The sequence below is a fragment of the Pleurodeles waltl genome, chromosome 8 (genome assembly GCF_031143425.1).
Source record: "Pleurodeles waltl isolate 20211129_DDA chromosome 8, aPleWal1.hap1.20221129, whole genome shotgun sequence".
Taxonomy (NCBI): domain Eukaryota; kingdom Metazoa; phylum Chordata; class Amphibia; order Caudata; family Salamandridae; genus Pleurodeles; species Pleurodeles waltl.
This window is the reverse complement of record NC_090447.1, coordinates 685,781,419-685,804,026: the sequence shown is the minus strand read 5'-3', so window position 1 is coordinate 685,804,026 and position 22,608 is coordinate 685,781,419. Positions and strand designations below refer to the sequence as shown.

Here is a 22,608-nt window from a genome sequence, read left to right as displayed (position 1 = left end):
TCACTCTGGCTCAAGTTGTTTCTGCTCTGGACCCAGGAGAATGGATGGTAGCGTTGGACTTGCAGGACATTTATTCCCACATTCCTGTCTGCCCACAGACGTTACTTGCGGTTCACGGTAGGCCACAAGCACTTTCCGTTCACTGTGCCTCCCTCTGGTTTTCACCAAGGTGATGGCAGTAGTCATAGCTCATTTGTGCAGATCAGGGAAGACTGTAACCTCTATCTTGAGAACTAGTTGCTGAAGGCAGGGTTTCCCCAGGCTGTCTCCCACGTCCAGATTACAGCGGACCACCTGCATTCGCTGGGGTTCACTATAAATGTGCCACAGTCACACCTGATTCACTCTCAGGTGCTCCCTGTCATCGGAGTTGTTCTGGGCACAATGCCGTTTTGGGCTTATGCTCCTGAGTGGCAAAATCATTTCTTTCCTCTGTCAAGGGAAAGACGGTGCACATGTTCACGGACAACACCACCGTCATGTGGTACTGCAACAAACAGGGTGGAGTGGGGCTTTGGACCCTTTGTCAAGAGGCTCTTTACCTCTACGTGGCTGGAAGAGAAGGGCATATCCCTGGTGGCTCAATATCTGGCGGGCTCTCTGAAAGTCAGAGCAGACAAACCCAGTCGAAATTGCATTCCGGGATCACAAATGGCATCTCCATCTGCAGGTGGCGCACGGTCTCTTTCATCATTGGGGAATGCCTTGGTTAGTTCTGTTTGCCTCTGCAGAGAACGTGAAATGTCCCCTCTATCACAAGTTTGAATTTCCAAGTCAACAATCGCTCAGAGACTCTTTTTATCTCAAATGGAATTCAGGCCTTCTGTATGCCTTTCCCCCATAACATTTCTGCCCAGAGTTCTGAAGCAGATCAAAAACAACCGGGCCCAAGTAATCCTTGTGGCTCCGACTGGACAAGCAGAGTCTGGTATCCCGAGCTGTTGAGCATACCCATCGATCCTCTGATCAAACTGCCCTTTAGGGCGGATCGTTTGTTGTAACAGCAGGGGGAGTGTTCAGCACCCAAACCTGTTCACTCTCTGCCTTCTTGCGTGGAAATTGAGCTGCAACAGCTGACAGCTTTTGACCTCCCCCTCCGCCCTCCCCAAAAAGTCTGAAATGTTATTTTGTCAGGCAGGCGCTTCTCCATCAAAACACCGTATGCCTGTGGTTGGAAGAAATTTATGGCATGGTGCATCTGTTGACATCCTTTCTGCCCCTCTCTCTGGGGTTCTGTTGTTTCCTTCTCTGTCCCAGCAGGACTCTGCTATGGGCACTCAAAGGTTATATGTCCACAATTTCTGTTTTGTTGAGGTTACCTGATCAACCTTCTTTGTTAAATTCCCCTATTGTTAATATGTTCCTTAAAGGCCTCACACATGTTTCTTCCGTCCCCATTTATTATGCCCTAGTGGGATTTGAATTTAGTTTTGACATTTCTGATGTGCGCTCCTTTTGAGCCTCTGCACAATTGTCCTCTCAGGCTTCTCACTTAGAAAACGGCCTTCATTGTGGCCATTACCTCTACCCGCCGGTTGAGTGAGCTGCAGGCATTGTCATCTAAACCCCTCCCTACCTTTCCATCTATCCTGACAAAGTGGTGCTTTGCACAAGGTCCTCCTTTGTGTGGTCACGCCCTTTCATATAAGCCAGTCCATCACCTTGCCTACTTTTTATGCACATCTACATTCTTCTAAGGAAAAAGAGAATCCAGTGCCTGGATCTGGACCCAAGAAGAACAGTATTGTCATTTAAGCCACTCTACCTTTCCATCTATCTAGCCAAAGTGGTGCTTCACGCTACGGCTTTTTTTTTGCCAAAAGTAGTCACGCCCTTTCATGTAAGCCAATTGTAGGGAGGTGGGTTCTAGTTGCAGCGCCCCCTTACCCATATATACACACACTTCTTGCCTGGTTTTCAGATGCAACTTTGTATGAAGTGCACTGGGTTCCTGCTAACCAGGTCCCCAATGTCAGTGTTCCCTCCCTAAAACAAGACACCCCATCACTTGAGCCCTAAGTAACCAGGCCCTTCAGCCCCTATAAGTCCCTAGTAAATGGTACTGCTGGTATCTAGGGCATGGGTACTGAAGAGGGCCCCTTCGAGCTGCAGCACAACTTGTGCCACTCTGAGGGACCCGGCACCAACCTTATGCAGACTGCCATTGCAGGCTGTGTGACAAGGTGCTTCCAAAATTGAAAACACAACATGGCACACAGCCTGTGTGCTATGTCTCTTAAACACTACATACAGTATATGTAAGTCATCCCTCTAGCAGGCCTTGCAGCCCTAAGGCACAGTACATAATATTATCTGTGAGGGCATATCTGCAACCCAACACCAGAAGTGTCCACTGCACCCAACGTCCACGACCCGAGGTGAAGCCAACCAACAGTGTCAATGTAAGTCCTCAGTTGCCCAAAGCCTGAGTCCAGTGTGGTCTCCCCCATCTTGGACTCTCTCGAGACACCTGCAGCCTCTACACGCAGACCCCCTCTCCCTCAAGTTTGTGAAAAGAGAAAACCCGACAGCTCCAGCAATCACTGCACCCATGACCCCTACCCCAGCTGAGTTGGGTCACCGGCTGCCAACGACGTCCTTCGGCTCCTAATAGCTCGAGCCCACCCTGGATCCACCCCAGCCAGGCTCCTGATGACGCCTACAGCCTCAACATACAGGACCCCCTGACCGTGAGTGCTCCTGGACATTAAGACCAGACACCTAAAGATACCCCTGCATTTGTCGTCCCTGGGCACAGGAGAAGAGGACCAAAGGTGCTCCTATGACCCCGAGCACTCCAAGTCTACTACCTAACTGCTTGTTGTCCCTGACTAGCTTCCTAGCCAGAGCCTGAAGCCTGTCTTCATGAGGACAAAACTCCCTTATGAAACCATTGGGTACACAACGCCTTACTACACCTCTGCACCTGGCCACCCCAGTGCCCCCCAGTGTCACCTGTTGATGTGGTTCTGATCAGTACTCAGTACTTGCCTTACCTCCCTGAGATTGACTTTGTAAGTCCTTGTTAACCATGTGTTTGCCGAAATTTGTTTTTCCTCTGTAGTATAACATTGAGAGAACACTGAAAATTGCACTTTCTATTTTTGAAATTGCAAAGTCTCTTTGCATAAAAGTCTACTTACTTGATTATGAAGTTCTTCGGTTTGAAACTTATAAAGAATTGTTATTTTTCTAAATTGGTCTTGGATTTATTCTTTGAGTGTGCGTCTCATTTATTGTATCTGGGATTACAAATGCTTAGCACTGCCCTATAATAATCCTAAATTCTCACCCACAGTACCACAAAATAGAGCAATAGTTCTATCTACTTTTGCCTCTGCAATACCAATTGGGGATCCACTGGACTGTCTGAACAGTGTACTTCATTTTAGTGCACTATCTAGAGAGCCAGCTTCCTACACCAATCTATCACCTTGCCTACTTTTTACGCACCCCCACATCCTTCTGCAGAAGAGATGATACTCCACCGCCTGGACCCAAAAAGAGCATTGGCGTTCTACCTGGATCGCCCAAAAGAGTTCTGTATGGACGATCAACTGTTTGTTGGTTATGTGGGTGCGATGAAAGGTCAGGCAGTGCAGAAGCAGACCATCTCCAGATGGTTCATACTCTTTAAATACTTGTGCTACGCACAGGCCAAGAAGCAAACCCCTGAATGTTTGCGTGCTTATTTCACCAGAGCCAAAGAAGCAACCACTGCGTTAGCACACAGAGTTCCTGTCCATGATATCTGCTAGGCGGCCACGTGGGCATCTCTGTTTACTGAACGCTACTGCCTGGGCAGTCAAGTCCGGAGGTACAGGCACTTTGCCTGTTCGGTCTTGCAGGACTTTCTAGTAGGAAGTTGGTTCGCAGACCCACCTCCGGGGATGGCTTTACTTAGGTATCTATTCACAGGTAAGTAATCTGCAACTCAAAGTCTCTATCAAATTTAGAAGTTACTTTACTTCGGTAACGGCTTATCTGGTAGAGACATATTCTAATTGCAGAGTCCTTACTGACTTGCCCATCCTCCCCACTCTCCAAACTCATTTTTAGGGATAGGGACTCCCTTTTAGGGCCCTAGTTTTGATGCCCTGTAGGAAAGGGCCACTGTTGGCAAGGTCTCTCTTCCCCCTCCCCCCCCCCCCCCCTCCTCCCCCCAAAAAACCCCCACACACCACTGCCTGTGTAATAGGTAAGTCACCCCTCTAGCAGGCCTTGCAGCCCTATGGCAGGGTGCACTATACCGCAGGTGAGGGCATAGCTGCATCAGCAATATGCCCCTAAAGTGTCTGTCCATTCTTAGACATTGTAAGTGCAATGTAGGCATATTGAGTTTATGGTCTGGGAGTTTGTCATTCCGAACTCACAGCTCCATAATGGCTTCACTGAGTACTGGGAAGTTTGGTATCAAATTTCTCAGCACAATAAACCCACAATGATGCCAGTGTGGGATTTATTGAATAACGCACACACAGGGCATCTTAGAGATGTCCCCTGTATGTTAGCCAAACTGCTAGTGTAAGACTGATCGGTCAGTAACAGCCTGCCACTTTCAGACAAGTTTATGACCACATGGGGTGAGAGCCTTTGTGCACTCTGTAGTCAGTAACAAAGCCTGTCCTGTGTCCCCCCCCCCCCCCCCACACCCCTCCTTACAGGAACTCGAACACCTGGCGGTGAGCCTCAAAGGCTAGTGGAGTTGGCCACCCCCTGGACAAAGACTCACTTTTCGCAGCAAGCCGAGCAGGAAAATTAGGTAAAACAAGGAGGCGTGACCACTCCAGCCAGGACCACCCCTAAGGTGTCCAGAGCTGAGGTGGCTCCTGTAGGAGGCTGGCCTGGCTTGTAGTGGGTACCAGAGGTACTTACACCTTGTGCCAGGTCCAGTTATCCCTTATTAGTGTAGAAGAGGTGGTTCTAGCAGCTTAGGCTGATAGAAGGTAGCTATAGCAGAGCAGCTTAGGCTGAACTAGGAGACATGCAAAGCTCCTACTTATACCACTGGTGTCATATGAACAATATCATAAGAAAACACAATACACAGATATACTAAAAATAAAGGTGCTTTATTTTTATGACAATATGCCAAAAGTATCTCAGTGAGTACCCTCAGTATGAGGATGCCAAATATACACAAGATATATGTACACAATACCAAAAATATGCAGTAATAGCAAAAGTAAGTAATGCAAGCAGTGTAAAGTTACAATAGATTGCAATAGGAGCACATAGGTATAGGGGCAACACAAACCATATACTCCATGTACTCCATATACTCCAAAAGTGGAATGCAAACCACGAATGGGCCACAAACCTATGTGAGCTTGTAGAGGGTCGCTGGGACTATAAGAAAACAGTGAGGGTTAGAAAAATAGCCTACAACCCCCAGAGAGCACAGAAGTCGTGATAGGGGGATTCTGCAAGGAAAACCAACACCAGCAATGCAACAACAGTGGATTTCCGGACCTGAGTACCCGTAAGACAAGGGGACCAAGTCCAAGAGTCGAGACAGTGTCGAGAGTGGGCAGGAGCTCAGGAAATGCCAGCTGAGGGTGCATGGAAGCTGCCACCGGATGGAAGAAGCTTGGTGTTTTGCAAGAAAGAAGAGGACTAGGAACTTCCCCTTTGGAGGATGGATGTCCCACGTCGTGAGGTCTTCCCACGCAGAAAGACTGCAAACAAGCCTTGCTAGCTGCAAGGGTCGCGGTTAGGGTTTTTGGATGCTGCTATGGCCCAGGAGGGACCAGGATGTTGCCCCTTGGATGAGGAGACAGAGGGGGCGCCCAGCAACTCAGGGAGCCCTCACAGAAGCAGGCAGCACCCGCAGAAGTACCGGAACAGGCACTTAGAAGAGGAGTGAACCGGAGTCCACCCAAAGTCACAAAAGGGAGTCCCACGACGCCGGAGGACCACTCATAAGGTTGTGCACTGCAGGTTAGAGTGTCGGGGACCCAGGCTTGTCTGTGCACGAAGGAAATCCTGGAAGAGTGCACAGGAGCCGGAGCAGCTGCAAATCACGCAGTACCCAGCAATGCAGTCTAGCGTGGGGAGGCAAGGACTTGCCTCCACCAAACTTGGACTGAAGAGTCACTGGACTGTGGGAGTCACTTGGACAGAGTTGCTGAGTTCCAGGGACCACGCTTGTCGTGCTGAGAGGGGACCCAGAGGACCGGTGATGCAGTCTTTTGTTGCCTGCGGTTGCAGGGGGAAGATTCCGTCGACCCACGGGAGATTTCTTCAGAGCTCCTAGTGCAAGAAGGAGGCAGGCTACCCCCAGAGCATGCACCACCAGGAAACAGGCGAGAAAGCCGGCAGGATGAAGCGATACAAGGTTGCAGTAGTCGTCTTTGCTACTTTGTTGTGGTTTTGCAGGCGTCCTAGGCAGTCAGCGCTCGATCCTTTGGCAGAAGGTGAAGAGGGAAATGCAGAGGAACTCTGGTGAGCTCTTGCATTCGGTATCTGAAGAATTCCCTAAAGCAGAAACCCTAAATAGCCAGAAAAGGAGGTTTGGCTACCTAGGAAGGAGGATAAGCGAGTAAGAAAGGTAAGAGCCTATCAGAAGGAGTCTCTGACGTCACCTGATGTCACTGGCCACTCAGAGCAGTCCAGAGTGCCAGCAACACATCTGTTTCCAAGATGGCAGAGGTCTGGGGCACACTGGAGGAGCTCTGGGCACCTCCCTTGGGAGGTGCAGGTCAGGGGAGTGGTCACTCCCCTTTCCTTTGTTCAGTTTCGCGCCAGAGCAGGGCTGGGGGATCCCTGAACCGGTGTAGACTGGCTTATGCAGAGATGGGCAGCATCTGTGCCCATCAAAGCATTTCCAGAGGATGGGGGAGGCTACTCCTCCCCAGCTTTCAAACCTATTTCCAAAGGGAGTCACACCCTCTCTCAGAGGAAATCCTTTGTTCTGCCTTCCTGGGCCAGGGCTGCCTGGACCCCAGGGGGGCAGAAACCTGTCTGAGGGGTTGGCGGCAGCAGCAGCAGCTGCAGTGCAAAACCCTGAAAAGGCAGTTTGGCAGTACCCGGGTTTTGTGCTAGAGACCCAGGGAATCATGGAATTGTCTCCCCAATGCCCAAATTGCATTGGGGTGACAATTCCATGATCTTAGACATGTGACATGGTCATGTTCGGAGTTACCATTGTGACGCTATACATAGGTAGTGACCTATGTATAGTGCACGGGTGTAATGGTGTCCCCGCACTCACAAAGTCCGGGGAATTTGCCCTGAACGATGTGGGGGCACCTTGGCTAGTGCCACTGTGCCCACACACTAAGTAACTTTGCACCCAACCTTCACCAGGTGAAGGTTAGACATATAGGTGACTTATAAGTTAATTAAGTGCAGTGGTAAATGGCTGTGAAATAACGTGGACGTTATTTCACTTAGGCTGCACTGGCAGGCCTGTGTAAGAATAGTCAGATCTCTCTATGGGTGGCAAAAGAAATGCTGCAGCCCATAGGGATCTCCTGGAACCCCAATACCCTGGGTACCTCAGTACCATATACTAGGGAATTATAAGGGTGTTCCAGTATGCCAATGTGAATTGGTGAATTGGTGAAATTGGTCCCTAGCCTGTTAGTGAGAATTTGGAAAGCAAAGAGAGAGCATAACCACTGAGGTTCTGGTTAGCAGAGCCTCAGTGAGACAGGCATCACACAGGGAACACATACATATAGGCCACAAACTTATGAGCACTGGGGTCCTGGCTAGCAGGGTCCCAGTGACACATAACAAACATACTGACAACATAGGGTTTTCACTATGAGCACTGGGCCCTGGCTAGCAGGATCCCAGTGAGACAGTGAAAACACCCTGACATATACTCACAAACAGGCCAAAAGTGGGGGTAACAAGGCTAGAAAGAGGCTACTTTCTCACAGCTCCCTTCCTGCAGAATCCTCCATCTTGGTTTGGAGGACAGGGACCAATAGGATTAGTTTTGTGCCCCCCCTCCCCAAAGGGAGTGGGCACAAGGATGGTGTAGCCACCCTCAGGGACAGTAGCCACTGGCTACTGCCCTCTAAAACATTCCTAAATCTAGGATTTAAGGGCCTCCCTGAACCCAATTCGTCAGATTCCTGGCGACCTGACATGAAGGACTGCTTAGCTGAAATCCCCAGCAGAGAAAAAGGAAGACGACAATTGATTTGGCCCCAACCCTACCAGCCTGTCTCCTGCTTTAAAGAACCTGCAAAAGAACAGTGATGAATCCAGTGGGACCAGCGACATCTGCCATGCTCCAGAGGACTGCCCTGTACCCAAAAGGACCAAGAACTCCTGTGGTCAGCGGCCCCGTCCAAGAAGAAACCAACAACTAAAGACTCCAACCTCCCGAATGACCTAACCACTCTGCACCCGAAGCCCATAGTCCGTGTACAGGTGGTCCAACCAGCTAGAGAGGATCCTCGGGCGATTCCGAGGAAGTGCCCACTCTGGGTTGACCTCTCCACTCTTCCATGATGACGCCTGCAGAGGGAATCCCGAGGACCCCCTGGCTGTGAAAGCTTTGGACGAAGATATCCAACGCCTAAGGACCCATTGTACCTGCAGCCCCCAGGTCTTGGAGAAACGGACACCCGGTGCAGCAACATTGAGCACTCAGCAGTCCTGTCTGTGCAGCCGGGGGTGTGCCTGAGACAACCCCCTGGACCTCATCTGCAGCCTCTGAGTGACCCCCGGGTTCCCCTCATAGAGAATCATTGGAGACCCGACATCTTGTGTGCACCATGCACCTGGTTGCCCCAGTGCCCACTGAGGGTGTATGTTTGGTGCCCATCCCCCTCGCCCCATACCCCCCCACCCATTGCTACGCTAAACCCCCCAGGTCTGCCCTCTGAAGTCGCGGGTACTTACCTGCCTGCAGATCTGAAATTGAGTGCCCCCAGTCTCCATAGGAGCCCATGTTAATTTTGCCTACATTTTGACCTCTGCACCCAGCCAGCCCGTGTTGCTGGTGGTGGGTGTTTAGGGTTAACTTGAACCCTAACCTGTGGACTTCCTAACCCCAGAGACTGGAACTGTAAGTGTTGTACTTAACTGTAAAACAGTCTAACTTTTCTTCCCCCAGGAACTGTTTCTGAAAATTGCAGTGTCCATTTTTAAAACAGATTATTGCCAATATTTCAAAAACTGTATAACTTATCGATTTCAAACAAAGTACTGTTGATACATGTGTGAAATACGAATCTATTGAAGTACTTACCTGCAACTTCTTGTGGTTCTAAAAAAAAAATGATATTTTTGCTATACAAAAACCATTGGTCTGGAGTTAAGTCATTGAGTGTGTGCTTCTTCTGTTGTCTGTGTGTGTACAACAAATGCTTTGCACAACCCTCTGTTAAGCCTAACTGCTCAACCACACTACCATGAAAGAGAGCATTAGTATTATCTACTTTAGCCTTTGGGGAACTCCTGGACTCTGTGCACACTACATCTAATTTTGATATAGTATATACAGAGCCAGCTTCCTACACGCACCAGTTGTCAGTGTATTCTTCATGGCTCTGCGCATCTGGCATGGAAATTAGTGTAAAGAAACTGACGTAGCTAAGGTGGCACCTATATAGGACCTGTGACATAGACAATAGACAAAGATTGCCACCTACCGGTGCGCTGGGGTACTTTTCGATAAAAATCTCCAGATCCAGACTAACGCCTGGGGAAATTCTAAGGTAAGGAATCTGCAACTAGATATTGCCTCTACCATTTCAGAGATTACAGAAGGTAAGTAACTTGCCCGTATACTACATTCAGTCTCAAAGCGCATCTATTGAGATCCCACAGATATCCGTAATGGAAGAGTAATACACAGGCACTACATTCATTCATTGACTGAGTGCTGTTACAATCAAATGCACCACGTTATTGCCTTTATGAATGATCCCTGTTAGAACCTTTTCTTTCAGCCTGGTATTATGATGAGGCTTAGATCTGGGTGTCAAGATAGCACTTTAACCTTGGTGGATTTGTGTATGCCAGTGATGAATTGTTCATCGTCAGTTTGGCATGCAATGATAATCACTCTGGGCCTCATTGAGTCATTAGGTTGTACATTCTCACAGACTCCCCTGCATTACCACACCACATAAAATGGGCTTTGGGTCTTAATTAGGTGTCTTTCTTCCTTTTCTCAGTTCCCCTCTCTTGATTAGATTGCTTCGTAACTAGCCTTATGTTTGTCTTGCAGTTGAACTTTACTTCTTTGTCTTCTTGTTTCATTCAATAATTTATATCCTTCCACTGCTCACAACATGGAACTTATTTTCTTTTATCTTGTTTCATTTCCTAATTAACACTCCATGTGAGTGTATTTCCTCCTTCCTTGGCTCTATGTTCACTTAGAGTGTGCTGGTGCTTTTTAACTTGCTCGCCTAACCTCCTCCATGTAATTTTTCCCCATTCATTCCTTCCCTCGCCCCAATACTGACCTAGGAGTTTTTTGACTTCTCAGTTGAGGACTGGATGCCAGATGGCAGGCCTTTTGATTCCTTGGATATGACTTTAGTGTGTCTCTTCTCTCCCCCTTGTGACACTCTCCCATCACCACTTGCCCGCAACATACTGGCCCCTGCTATTGTCTTTGCCAATGCTGGTTGTCTTTAAAATGTACCCACAGTGGCAAATCCAATAGCGGCCAGCCGTCTTGAGCCTATTTCATGTAATGTGAAGATGGCTTACACTTTGAATAATGCAACAAGACTTGGTGACATGGCAGTGTCTATTTTAAAGTATAGAGGAATGTTTTTATACTTTGAAGATGGTCACCACATTGTGTGAAGTAACAACTTAGCCAATTGAAATTATAAAAACATGATATTTTGTACTTTCAAGGTGGTCACACTATTGCCGCACTCAACATAGTGACCATGTTGAAATATATTATGGTATCTCACTTTAGCAGCAGATGATCCTCTTTCCCACAGTCTGCCACCGTGCCAACAAGCAACATGCCAGTCCACCTTGAAAGTATAAGAAATAGACTTTCATGGTAGCTGAACAATAGTATTGGGTTTGGTTAATGTCAGCACATTTTAAAAATCATTGTGCACTGGTTAAGCCAATTAAAGTGATGATAAATCTTTGGCAAAGAAAGAGAGATTTGGTTTGCAAGTGCTTCTTTAAGTATGCCTTTGGCATTACAGACTGGGACCAACCATATGGAAATTGGTCTAGGTCCTGACCCACAATGGACTGACTATCCAGCTCAAACGTCTGGCCACCTTCCTCTGAACCAGGAACACAAATCCAGACCGGTTTCATTATTGCAAGGCATCATCAGTGAAGTGTAGACTTAGTCCTGAGACACATTGAACTTGAACCCATATATGAGCTTACCTTGCCTTTTTGGGAGACTAACTTAAGCAACAAAAACGAATGGATAGATGGCCTTAATTAATCTCTGGTAATCACACTGTGCTGACTTCCAGTAAACTATTGTTTTAGCTGACGTCTGCCTTTACAGAGAGGGACCAACAGTTGATCCTGATCTGGACCGAGAAAGGATGATATGCTGCTTTCCCTCTGCATGGAATAAAAGTAACCCAGGCTGGCTTCTGCCATCATCAGTGAGGTGCAGCCCCACTCCTGTGCCACAACAAGCTCTTCTTGGATTTCGTATGCCTTGGCATCGCCACTCAAAACGTGACATTTAAATGGAGATGTGTACACCTTTCAGTTTCAGGCCAGCATAAGTGGTGTTTCACTGCTTATTCCTTGGGGCCGCAGTTCCTAAACTCCATACTTGACAGATGCAGCCAGTTTGGAGCTATTTATCCCTCAGAGCTGCAACACATTGTTGTTCAACAGGCTGACCTCATTATCCCTGTAAACCCCAGCCCCAGAAACTGGTAGTCATTCCTTAGGTGGACCTTTCAATTTACCTCCACTTAGAGAGATTCATGGACTCAAGAATATTTCAATTCTGGATGGTACTTAGATTTCTAATATGAACACAGGAATGTTTGAATGATGCCAAAATTAAAGTGTAATGAGCCCTTGCTTGATCTTGATTGAACTAACAAAACCTGTAGACAGAGGTGGCCAAAAGGAGAATTTCTGCAAGAGGCTGAACCCCTTATCTGAAAGAGACTTCTAGCTGCAGATTCCTTACCTTTGATTTCTCCCCAGCTGTCAGTCTGGTTCTCAAAGATTTTTCGCCATCAGTACCCCTGCGTGCCAGTAAATGGTGTCGATCTGCTCTGAGTCCGCCGTCATTCACGCAGGAATTGATGCTGCAGTACCTATATAAGTGTCAATTCTTCTCTTTCCCCACCAGCCAGCGTCTATCTGATAAAACAGCTACCCCTCAGTCAGACAAGTTTTTCAAGTTTTTGTCAACAAGTTTTTGAGGTACTCTCTAACGGCATTAACACCTGGCTTTGTTGATACAAAAGTTTGCACCCCTTAAGCAGGACTAGGCTTATTTCTAGTGGTTGGTGATACTAAGTGGCCCAGTGGCAACAGCTGAGAAGCTGCCCAGTGGTATCAATAGGAAGAAGGCAAGGGGGGAGTAATAACTAGCAGGTAGTGAGCAGTAGAATTTATGCACCAGGAAAAGAAGGCTGGCAGGACCTAGAGATATACTGGGTGCTCAAGATCTGTAGCAGATACAGTAAGGAACTGCTGTATGGCCCATCATTAAAACTGCAATTGTAAGAGTATTTGAACATTGTGCTCAAACCAATAAATGTAATGTTTTAAAGGGGTGGGGAATCCCTGTCACTGGATATCCAAGTCAGATTGTTTGGGGTCAAGGACAACAAGTTACCAAGTTGATTGTATCCACTGTAAAAGTAGACCCTTTGGCTATCAATTTACAGTGTGAAATATATTTATGGGAAAGAGGATCGTCTGCTGGTATGGCTAAATATGCATCCTTTTGTATAGGAAGTTCAAAGTTTTATGTGTGGTTTATTAATGCCAAACCTGTACTATTAGGACAAATTTTCTAATGTAGTGTCCCTCAGAAATATTGTCACATAAGGTAAATAATGTATTGTTTCTGTAGTCAAGAGTCTCCATCAAGGCCTTTTGCATGACCCATGATTGCCTTTCATGACATTAGGCCCCTTCCTAAAAGAAGACTATTTGAAATCCTAGGCTTCAACATATCTCAACTCAAAAGCTTGATTTCCCACCCCAGTTCAAACAGCAAGACTATGGCACTCATTTCTAGCCCGCCTTAGTCATATGCAGGATCACCTGGCCTTCTGTATTCACTTCAGTAGAAAGTTATTACCTAAGTTATCGCTATAACCGCGAATTATTCAGAGCACAGAAACTGTCAGCTGTCCTTAATCATCCTATATAATGGTGTTATTCTTACACCTATTTTAGCTGCACATATAATCGTGTGGTACCACCATTGGAGCACACACCTGGTTCCCATTCACAGCACCTAAGCATCCAATAATGCTGCCATTCTCTTCCCCCTTGCTTGATTCATGCTTCTGGCCTAGTGCTTTTTTTTAGCATCACTTTACAGTCACTTTCTAAACTCTAAAGTACATCTAGCTTTCTTCAGCATGACTGGAACAGTTTGCTGTTCTTTATACACGTCACCCAGCAGTCTACATGTAGGTCATATCAATTAACCCTGTTCTCATTCATAGTAACATGATTATGCACGCCTTTCCAGGACGAGGTTACAGCACTTCACCGCTACTTTGGTGGTAGCAACGTGCTAAAGGTATGGCAGTGACTTCAGGGCCCCAACATGAATCAAGAGTTAATCAAATAGGTCCCTTAAGCAGCCTTGGAATAGGGAACACATTCAGCGCGGTCTCCACCTTAGGCAGTGAACATTTAACTTTGTCCTGATTCCAAAAACTCTAGAGGACTAGCTGGTAAACTACTGTCATTCGTACAGAAGGTTTTTTTTTTAAGCAGTATACTAAACATATCCAGGATATTTATTTTTTGCCAACACTTGGTTTTGTTCTCCATATCCAGAAACACTTGTTTGTAGTTTGTGTACACAATTAACAGAGTGCTTCTGATATATTTCAAATATAGCAGAATAGAAGAGTAAAGTGTTTTTGTGGAGTGTTGGGGCGAGGGGAGGGGGGGTATGGCTTGAAAAAGAGATGAGCTGATTGATTATCAGGGATGACTGTCCTAAACTAGTCATGCTTCGCTTTATTAACCAGTGTTAACAAATCCTGAGTAAATAGTTTTTTTTCCATTCTACCTGGACTTGTCATAGTCTTTTGGGCGCTCTCTGCAATTTCCTAAGGCCCAGACCTGTGTCAATGAAGCATGTGATCATTTGTGCTGTATCATGCCAACTCACTCGGTATTTCTTACATTTGTATTGCAGTATCCTGACAAGGCCTTGTACGCTCAGCTCTGTTACTATCGGTACATTTTTGACTGGGACTACGCTGTGGATAAACATTTATCAGAGCCAGATAAACGTAAGTTACGAACGCTGACCAGAAAATGCATATTACAATCTGCATGTCTTGTGTAACGGTGGCATTCTTTCTGTGCCACCAAATGGCATGGGGAGATATTAAATAAAGAATCGTGTTTGTGTGTTGTAACATATCTGTGATCGTGGTGTAATCTGAGTATTTGAAGATCTATTTAGATCTACAATATTCAGTGAACTACATAAACTGGATAACGCATGTACCTTGTTTCTGCTTTGATAACTTTAGCGCAAGGATCACCATGGTCCTGCTAGCCAGGAGTACAAGCCCTGCATTCCACCTCAATAGGATAATTAATGCCCTTTATGGGCAGGGAAGATAACAATCGTTTAACATCCTTTGATCACTGCATTTTGTAGCGTGACTTCGTAACACTCATCTGTTTAGCTTTAAGAGCAATGCTATTCTCTCATGGGCTTTTATAGTCAGGTGAGCGTCGCCCCCCTGGCCAAGAGCCAGGAGATAAAAAAAGAATACAATAGTTGCCTATTGTTTTATTTTTCAGGGAGAGACGGGGCTGGGTCTCAGGAGGTGGGAGGGCAGAGGAGGACGGAGTGCACCTAAGAGCGCATGTGTGTTTGATCCCGTCTCAGGCCGACCAAACTCACATGTGCACTTAGGATTCTCCAACCCAGCTGTGTTGAACAGCCAGGCTGGAGAAGCTGCACAAGACCCCAAGGCTGTGTCTGAACAACAATCCGAGCCACTCGGACCAATCCTGGCTTTGCTTTCTTGCTATGTTTAGCATGAAAGCAGCTCTAGGATTGCTGGGGAGCATGTGCTGGTGTCCCAGCAAAGGCAGGGACACCATTCATCAGGAGCAGAGGAGCGAGGCGGCAGGAGTCAGCGCAAATGGCATGAAAGGGAAGTTTTATTTATTTATTTACCCTGATGGGCCATCCTCACCCTATGCCCCCCCTCATTCCCCCTTTGACATTTGCAGCAGCCGCAGCTGGTTGAGTGAGGAATTTCATGAAGATCTCAACCTATACTTCAAAATTAAATAAATCCAATTTATTTCTGGGTTACTTTTATATTTACTGGCTAGAGAACAATCATGAAGCCTTGTTTTGGGCACACCATCTTTTTGCCACTTTTTTCTGGTGAATGAAAAGAATCAGCCCCTTCTAGTTTTTACAATAAAAATAAATATACAGTGAGAGGATGCAGCTGGGGTTGACATCCCATTACCTAGAGTTCACTAACCAAAAGGTGTGGAAATTGTTCAGGGGTCCCAGGCAGTTTGGGTTATTTATGACTGTGTTGGGGCTTCTGTCTTCATGTCATTATGGTTTAGCCCTCATAAAAATTATGCACCCTGGGTGGAGAGCCTTTTAGCAGTTCTCTACAACCAGTGGCCAGTCCCAAAGACATTGAAGGACCTAGTCACTGTATTCTGCCTCAGCTATAGTAATTATTGCAGTTATTGATCCAGACTTGCTTCATGTACAGGTGTCCTAGAGAATTAGTCTTAAAGAGGGGTTTTCATAACTGCTTCAGAAAAGTAATGGAAACTGATGACATATATTGTGCCACAAATTATACTTTAGTTCAGCCAGGACAGCATCTTCTTACTGAAGATAATGATTCTGCAGTAGGAAAGCTACTGTGTGATAGGAAAACAGTATCTTTTTTTAACTGCCCCTGTACTCATGTCTGATGGAAAATAAAGCTAAACATTGTTGATTTGCTAAGAAAGAATATTCTGATGAATACTTCTAAATACAGATTCCTCAACTTGTGAATATCCCCAAACACCATACTGGATTTGGAGATTTATTATAGCAATTCTCTCTTGTGCTAGTTGGTGGCATCGTGCAGCTCTGAATAAACGTCATCCCACCCCAGAAGTGATGCCACCTCTGTGCACTGACATCATTTCCTTTCTTTCTGATAGAGACTTCTAATTGCAGATTCCTCACCCTGTGTATTTCCCCATGTGCCAAACTGGATCTGGAAACTTTACAGCAGTTTCCTTGCGAGTCGATAGGTGACTGTAGAAAGCTGGCTTCTAAAAAGAAGTACACCATGCAGAGAGTCCAGGGGATCCCCAATTGGTTTGTAGAGGAAAATGTAGATAGGACTAATGCTCTATTTTGTGGTGGTGTGGGCGAGCAGTTAGGCTTATCAGAGGGTAGTGCTAAGCATTTGTTGTACTCAGAGAGGCAATAAATGAGACACACACTCAAAGAAAAAATCCGAGACCAATTTAGAAAAATAGCACGTCTTTTTATAGATACTCTAAACCCAAGAACTTCGTTATAAGGTAATTATGGTTTAAAGCATAAATTGACACAGTGCAGTTTCAGAGTTAATCGATGTTCACCTATGGAGGGAAAATGCATTCAGCGAATGAGCAGTTGTTGACGACTCACAGGACCAATCTTGTAGACTTAAAGTGAGTACTGGGCAAGGTTCAAGACCACACCAGAAGGTCACTCCGGGCAGCAATGGGAGGGCCTGTGCAGAGGTGCAGTACGCATCGGGTGCCCAATGTATTTCAGTAAGTGTTGGTTTCTGTGGATTTAGGCTGCAGGCTCTGGCTCGGGGGGCAGTCGAGGTTGACCAATAGGTAAATTGGGTACTTAGGTGCACCTTTGGTCCTCTTCACCAGGGCCCGGGTGCAGGGGTGTCCAATGGCGTCGGGTTTCCTTGCCGAGGAGCACTTATGATTGGGGGTTCTGTGGTCTTTGGCTGCAGATGTCGTTGGGGAGTCCAGAAGGTGTGAAATCACAGTGGTCTCGCTCTTAGGAGAGCTGGGGGACGTCGTTGACACCAGGAGTCCACTTCAACTGAGGCCGGTGGCAGCTGCTGCAGTGGTTGCTTTAGGTGTCTGGTTTCTGTCTCCTCAGAGGCTGCCAGAGAGGGAGCCTGCATGCAGAAAGTGCAGGAGACTTCAGGGAGTCCAAGAGGAGTAAAACCACACTGGACTCAGACTCTGGACACCCGGGGGACCTTGCTGGCACCGGAGGTCCACTCTCACTCAGGTCGGTGACTGCGGGTGCAGTGGTATCTTCAGTTGTCAAGTCTGTGGTTCCGGAGGCCGCAGAGTCCTTTTTGTAGTGTTGGTGGGGAGCAAATCCACTGCTCGCGGGAGACTTGAGTAGTTTTTTGAAGGCAGGCAGTCCTCCCAGGTTTCTGGAGGTTCAGCTGCAGGACAAGGCATCTTCTGGTGCAGAGTCCGTCGAGGTGTGCTGACAGGCCGGCGGAGTTGGTACCCAGGTCAGCTGCTTCTTCTCCTCTTCTGTGGGTGCATCTCATCTTTGTCCTTTTCTTCTTAGTTCATCGGGATCTGAGTTCTGGGGCTCTGTGGTGCCACCTAAATACTTAATTTACAGGCTTTACAAGGAGTGCTAGGTGGCAGCCCGTAGGTTGCTGACCTTAAGGGTGACTTACACCCTTTCTATGACCACTCTCGTTGAGAAGTGGGCATAACCCTGACCTTATAGGCCTAATTCCACCCAAACCAAGATGGAGGAATTTAAAAAGTGGTGTCCACTGCAGTTTGTCCACCTTAGGGGTGGGACTGGCATTAAGTGGGCATTCCTAATTTGCTTAATTTTCCTGCCTGTTCTGCTGCCAAAATGAGATCAGGACAGGAGGGCTGGTCATCTCTGCCATTTGGAGAGACCTGAGTTTCATTAAAAAGACGGCCAGGCCTTTGAAGCTTCCCGCCCTGGAATGTCCATCCTGCCTGGAGAAGGTGTGAACACCCCCCACCCAATACAAGCTTTTGTCCCAAGAACCACAAGAGCATTGGCTCTCACCTTGGGGGAGTCCGAAATGTGGCGGAACTGGCCAGGGCTAGTCAGTTAAGACACTAGTAGTTGGTAGGTTTTCAGGGAGCACCTCTAAGGTGCCCTCTGGAACATGTATTGGTAAATCCAAGACTGGCATCAGTGTGGGTTCACCAGTACGAGAAGTTGATACCAAACATCTCTATCTTCAGTGAAGCCATCATGTAGCTGTGGAACACATAGTGGCCAGTGCCCAGCACATGTATTCAAAATGACTTCCCTAGTTACTTATTATGTCACATGTAATAGAATGCACTCTGCCTTAGGGCTGGAAGGCCTGCTAGAGGGGTGACTTACATATATTCTGTGTATTGTATGCAGTGTTGGGAGACATGACACACAGGCTGTGTGCCATGTTGTGTTTTCACTTTTATCTGCACCAAGATGCGCAGCCTGTAATGGCAGCCTGTCATGTGCTTGGTGCGTAGTCCCTTAGGGTGGCACAATTCGTGCAGCAGCCCTTAGGTATCCTCCTTAGTACCCCAGGCCCTAGGTACCACGGGTACCATTTACTAGGGAGTTACAGAGGGTGCTAAAGGTTTTGCCAATCGGGGAGACAACTGTGCAGTTTTAGGGGAAAGAGACCTGACACTGAAGTCTTGGTTAGCAGGGACTCAGTGCACTTTCAGTCGAAATTACATTGGATACCAGGAAGAAAGTGGGGGCTAACCATGCCTAAAAGGTACTTTCCTATAGTTATTTTGTGTAGCTTTTTGTCGGCTCAGTCCACCTTGGATATGATTTTGGGGTCCCTATATGTTTTCCATTTCAGCGTGCTGATGGCAATTCCTTTTTTTCCGTGTCTACTGAGGCTGTTCCAGAGATAGCTTCTGAAAAACTTTCAACTCAGGAAAATATTTCTTCCTCTCAAAAACTCAGTGTGTGCAGATACGAGACCTAAGACTACAGAATTCTAACGGTCAGGAACTGTAACCAACAGATGTCCATTCTGAGAACCCCCAATGTTGGCATCTGGTGCCTCAGTACCTCACATGACACTGAAGTGGTGGTCTTGCTGCACAAGGATGAATCACAAAGGCAACTGCGGCCACAAGACCAAACTCCACAAGAAGTCACAAAAGCAGTCCCAGTCATATTTGAGGGTGCAAACTGATCCACTTTGAGATCGGGGAGTTTGGGTAAATCACAAAAGAAATCTAACACTGCTCACTGATGTCTGCCAAGCGAACCATTTAGAGTCTTTTGATGCTCCAGGTAACTTGAGGCTGTGGAGCTGCTGCATAGAGCAAACTCCTGATGGGCTTTTGCGTGACCTGCCACTGTTGACATCCACTCTGGAAGAATTAAGCCTGCTGAAAGAGGCAGTGGACAAAATGTTCAGAACTTCACTGCCGATTAGTCTGCCAAGGATTTCTGGTGGCTTCCAGTTGGAAGCCCATCGGCAGATTCCTCCCTAAGGCCGACCATGCCACTCAACCTCCACTTGAGGTAGACACCTTTGTTGAGCATGGAGCTGCCGGCTTTGACATACAATGCCAGCACTGGCGTCACAAATGCCGGATCCAATAGTTTTATCGGATTTGGAAACTAAAGCTATCACATCTGGATCATGCCATTATACTTTGTCTGACTCAGAACCCCAGATTTGTGACTATGATGATGGGGGGGAGGATTTTTATTATGAGGACAATGTTTTGATGACCTACAAGATGCTAGTGGGTTAGACATCTCCCCTGACATGCTAACCTAAATTCTCCAAACACTATGAACATTGAAGAATCCACTTCCATTGCCACTGTCATCAGGAGAGCTATGGACGGTCTTGACTTAACACTATTCATAGAGGAGGTCAAAACCAGTACAATTACTGAGGTCCTTAACACTACAACAACTACTCAAGAACCTCTGCTGCTTTTCAACGAGACTCTTATTGATACACTTGTGGGGCACATGGGCAAAACTAGGATCTTGCCAGCCAGTGACCAGACAGATGACAAGACAATACAGACCTGCTCCCAGGGATTCTGACGTTCTGCTCCAGGACCCCACTCTGGAGATCTTGATGGTATAGGCATCATCTATATGTCAGGCTGTAACATGGGCATCTGATAGAGGCTTCTAGTCACAGATTCCTTAACTTAGAATATCCCCTAGGTGTCAGACTGGATCCAGATTGTTTTGAGCAGTACCCCTACACGCAGGTGTAGGTTGCCTCGTTCCTTTGCATTGTCTATGCCAGAAGTGATGTGCATGTACCTATATAGGCACCACCCCGGTTCTGAAGTCCGTTCTTTACAGGCCAGATAGCACTGATCCATGAAGAGCTACCCTCAGTTGTTATTTGACGGTTTTTTAATTTTTCACAGCTTTGTCTTCTCTTGTTGGAGAGATTTTCTCTTCTAGTGTGACAGAATGCTCCCAAAGGAATTGGCTTGTTTCAAACCATGTGGTATCTGTTACAGGCAGTTGCCTGAGCCAGACCCACACTTGATTTACATTTGTTGCTTGTAGAGGGACCATGACTCCACAACCTGCCAAAGGTGCTGAGGGTGTGTTCCCTCAAGCTTCTCGCAGTCCGACATCAGACGACCCAGCGGCGCTCAAGATCCCAGTCGCGGAGCTGCAGTTGTCTTCTTGTTTCGAGTTGTCTGGTAAGTCTCACCGCAAAAAGAAAACCAAGAAGTCAATGAGGTCTTAGACTTCACCACACATCAAAATCTTCTGACGAGATGCAGGAGCCCAGCACTCCAGGCCTCACATTTCTGCGGAGTCAGGGTCTGCTCCGAGCTTCCCTGACTTTGTGGGAGCAACCACTCCCAGCTGAAAGAATTTTATGAGGCCATGCACCTCATATTTGGGAGTCCCAGCCACCCTGGAGTGCCTTAGGACTCCATGTGCTTGGGAGGGGCCCGCACTGGATCCTTGTCTGCAGGTCGGCCCTCAGCATCAGCCGAGCCCCATGGATCTAGTGTTGGATCCGGAGCAGAGCCGTTTGCAAGACTTTCCCCAGCGTCCGCTCCAGTGCCAACACCTCTGGCACCGATATCCCCATCATTATTCCTTACTCTGACACCAAATGGAACTTAAACTTTGTCCTGTCTTTTTTTTTAATGTGTGCGCCCTTTGAACATCTGCAAAATGGCCCTCTTTAATTATTGACCATCAAGACTGCTTTTCTAGTGGCCCATTAAATAGCCAGGAGGGTCATCGAATTGCAGGCACTCTGCACACACTCCCTACACCACTTTTGATCCAAAGAAGCTGGTACTCCGGATATGTGCTTCTTCCTTCCAGAGTTTGTGACTCCTTTCCACTATGTTCCAAGACGCGGACAATGTCAGCGCCCTATGGTGGTTCTCATATGTGGCCCTAGCCTTCACTTCTGGAGCAAAGAAGGGTCAGCGGAGAGCTGCACAATGTCACCTACTGGTTTACAAGGGCTATGCTGAAAAATCTTCCGCTTCTAGTCTGGCACCTGGGAATATTCTAAAGATGAGTAATCTGTGGTTAGATAGTGTATCCAACGAACAGTGCATTACCGAAGAGAAGTAACTTGTTGTTTACTGACTTTTAAACAGAACATGTCCAGCAGCCAACAAGTGACATATTTTGATTGAGTCTAACTTACCAGTTTTTCTTTACTCAAATCCCCGTATGTGAAACCTTTTGTGTTTTTCTAACCAATCCCTCTGCCTGTTTCTCTTAAGAATGAATGTTTGTTACAAATATCAGTAGTCACCAACAAGGATAAATGATTGTTCTCAACCCTCTTCACTAATTTGAAGATCTGGAACTGTAGAAAAAGCACGAATAGAAACAAATAATGAAGTATTGCCTTCTTTTTTGGGGAAAGGTGGGTATAGCCTAATGCAATATCTGGCACCAGTGTCCTTTTAACCCGTTCTGTGCCTTGGGACGAGGTCACCTCGTCCAAGGCACACGGGAACTTGGGGGAGCGCTAGCGCGTCCCGTTCCCCCCCCCTGTGCACCCCCCCTCCCCCCCAAGGCAGGGATGGAAGGGGAAGAACTTGTTTGTTTGGTTTTTTAGAGATGGGGAGCAACCCATTAGGCAAGGGTCGCTCCCCTGGGGGGCAAATTGTATGTAGACCATTTCTGCCCCCCTTGGGGGGCAGATTGGCCGATTTTAGGTAAATCTACCCCCAAGGGGGCAGAAACCACTAGGCACCGGGGGATTTGTTTTTTGGCGCCAATGTCACGCGGGGGGGAGCGACCCCGTAGGCAAGGGTCGCTCCGGGGGGGGGGGGGGGTTGGGTGGGCAAATTTATTTTAGGCCATTTCTGCCACGGGGGGCAGAAGCCTCTAGGCACCAGGGCAATTTTATTTTTGTGTGTGTTTTTTTTTTGTTTTTTTGTTTTTTTAGAGATGGGGAGCGACCCATCAGGCAAGGG

At 47.0% G+C, this 22,608-nt stretch overlaps 1 protein-coding gene across 1 annotated transcript in view; it reads left to right on the top strand.

Annotated features, from left to right (window-relative positions):
* The window catches only part of POLA1 (DNA polymerase alpha 1, catalytic subunit), a 1,729,782-nt gene that overhangs the window by 1,543,051 nt on the left and 164,123 nt on the right, over positions 1–22,608 (top strand). The window contains exon 36 of the mRNA XM_069204808.1: positions 14,327–14,423. Coding sequence (XP_069060909.1) covers positions 14,327–14,423 — 97 coding nt within the window. The remainder of the gene's footprint in view (positions 1–14,326; positions 14,424–22,608) is intronic.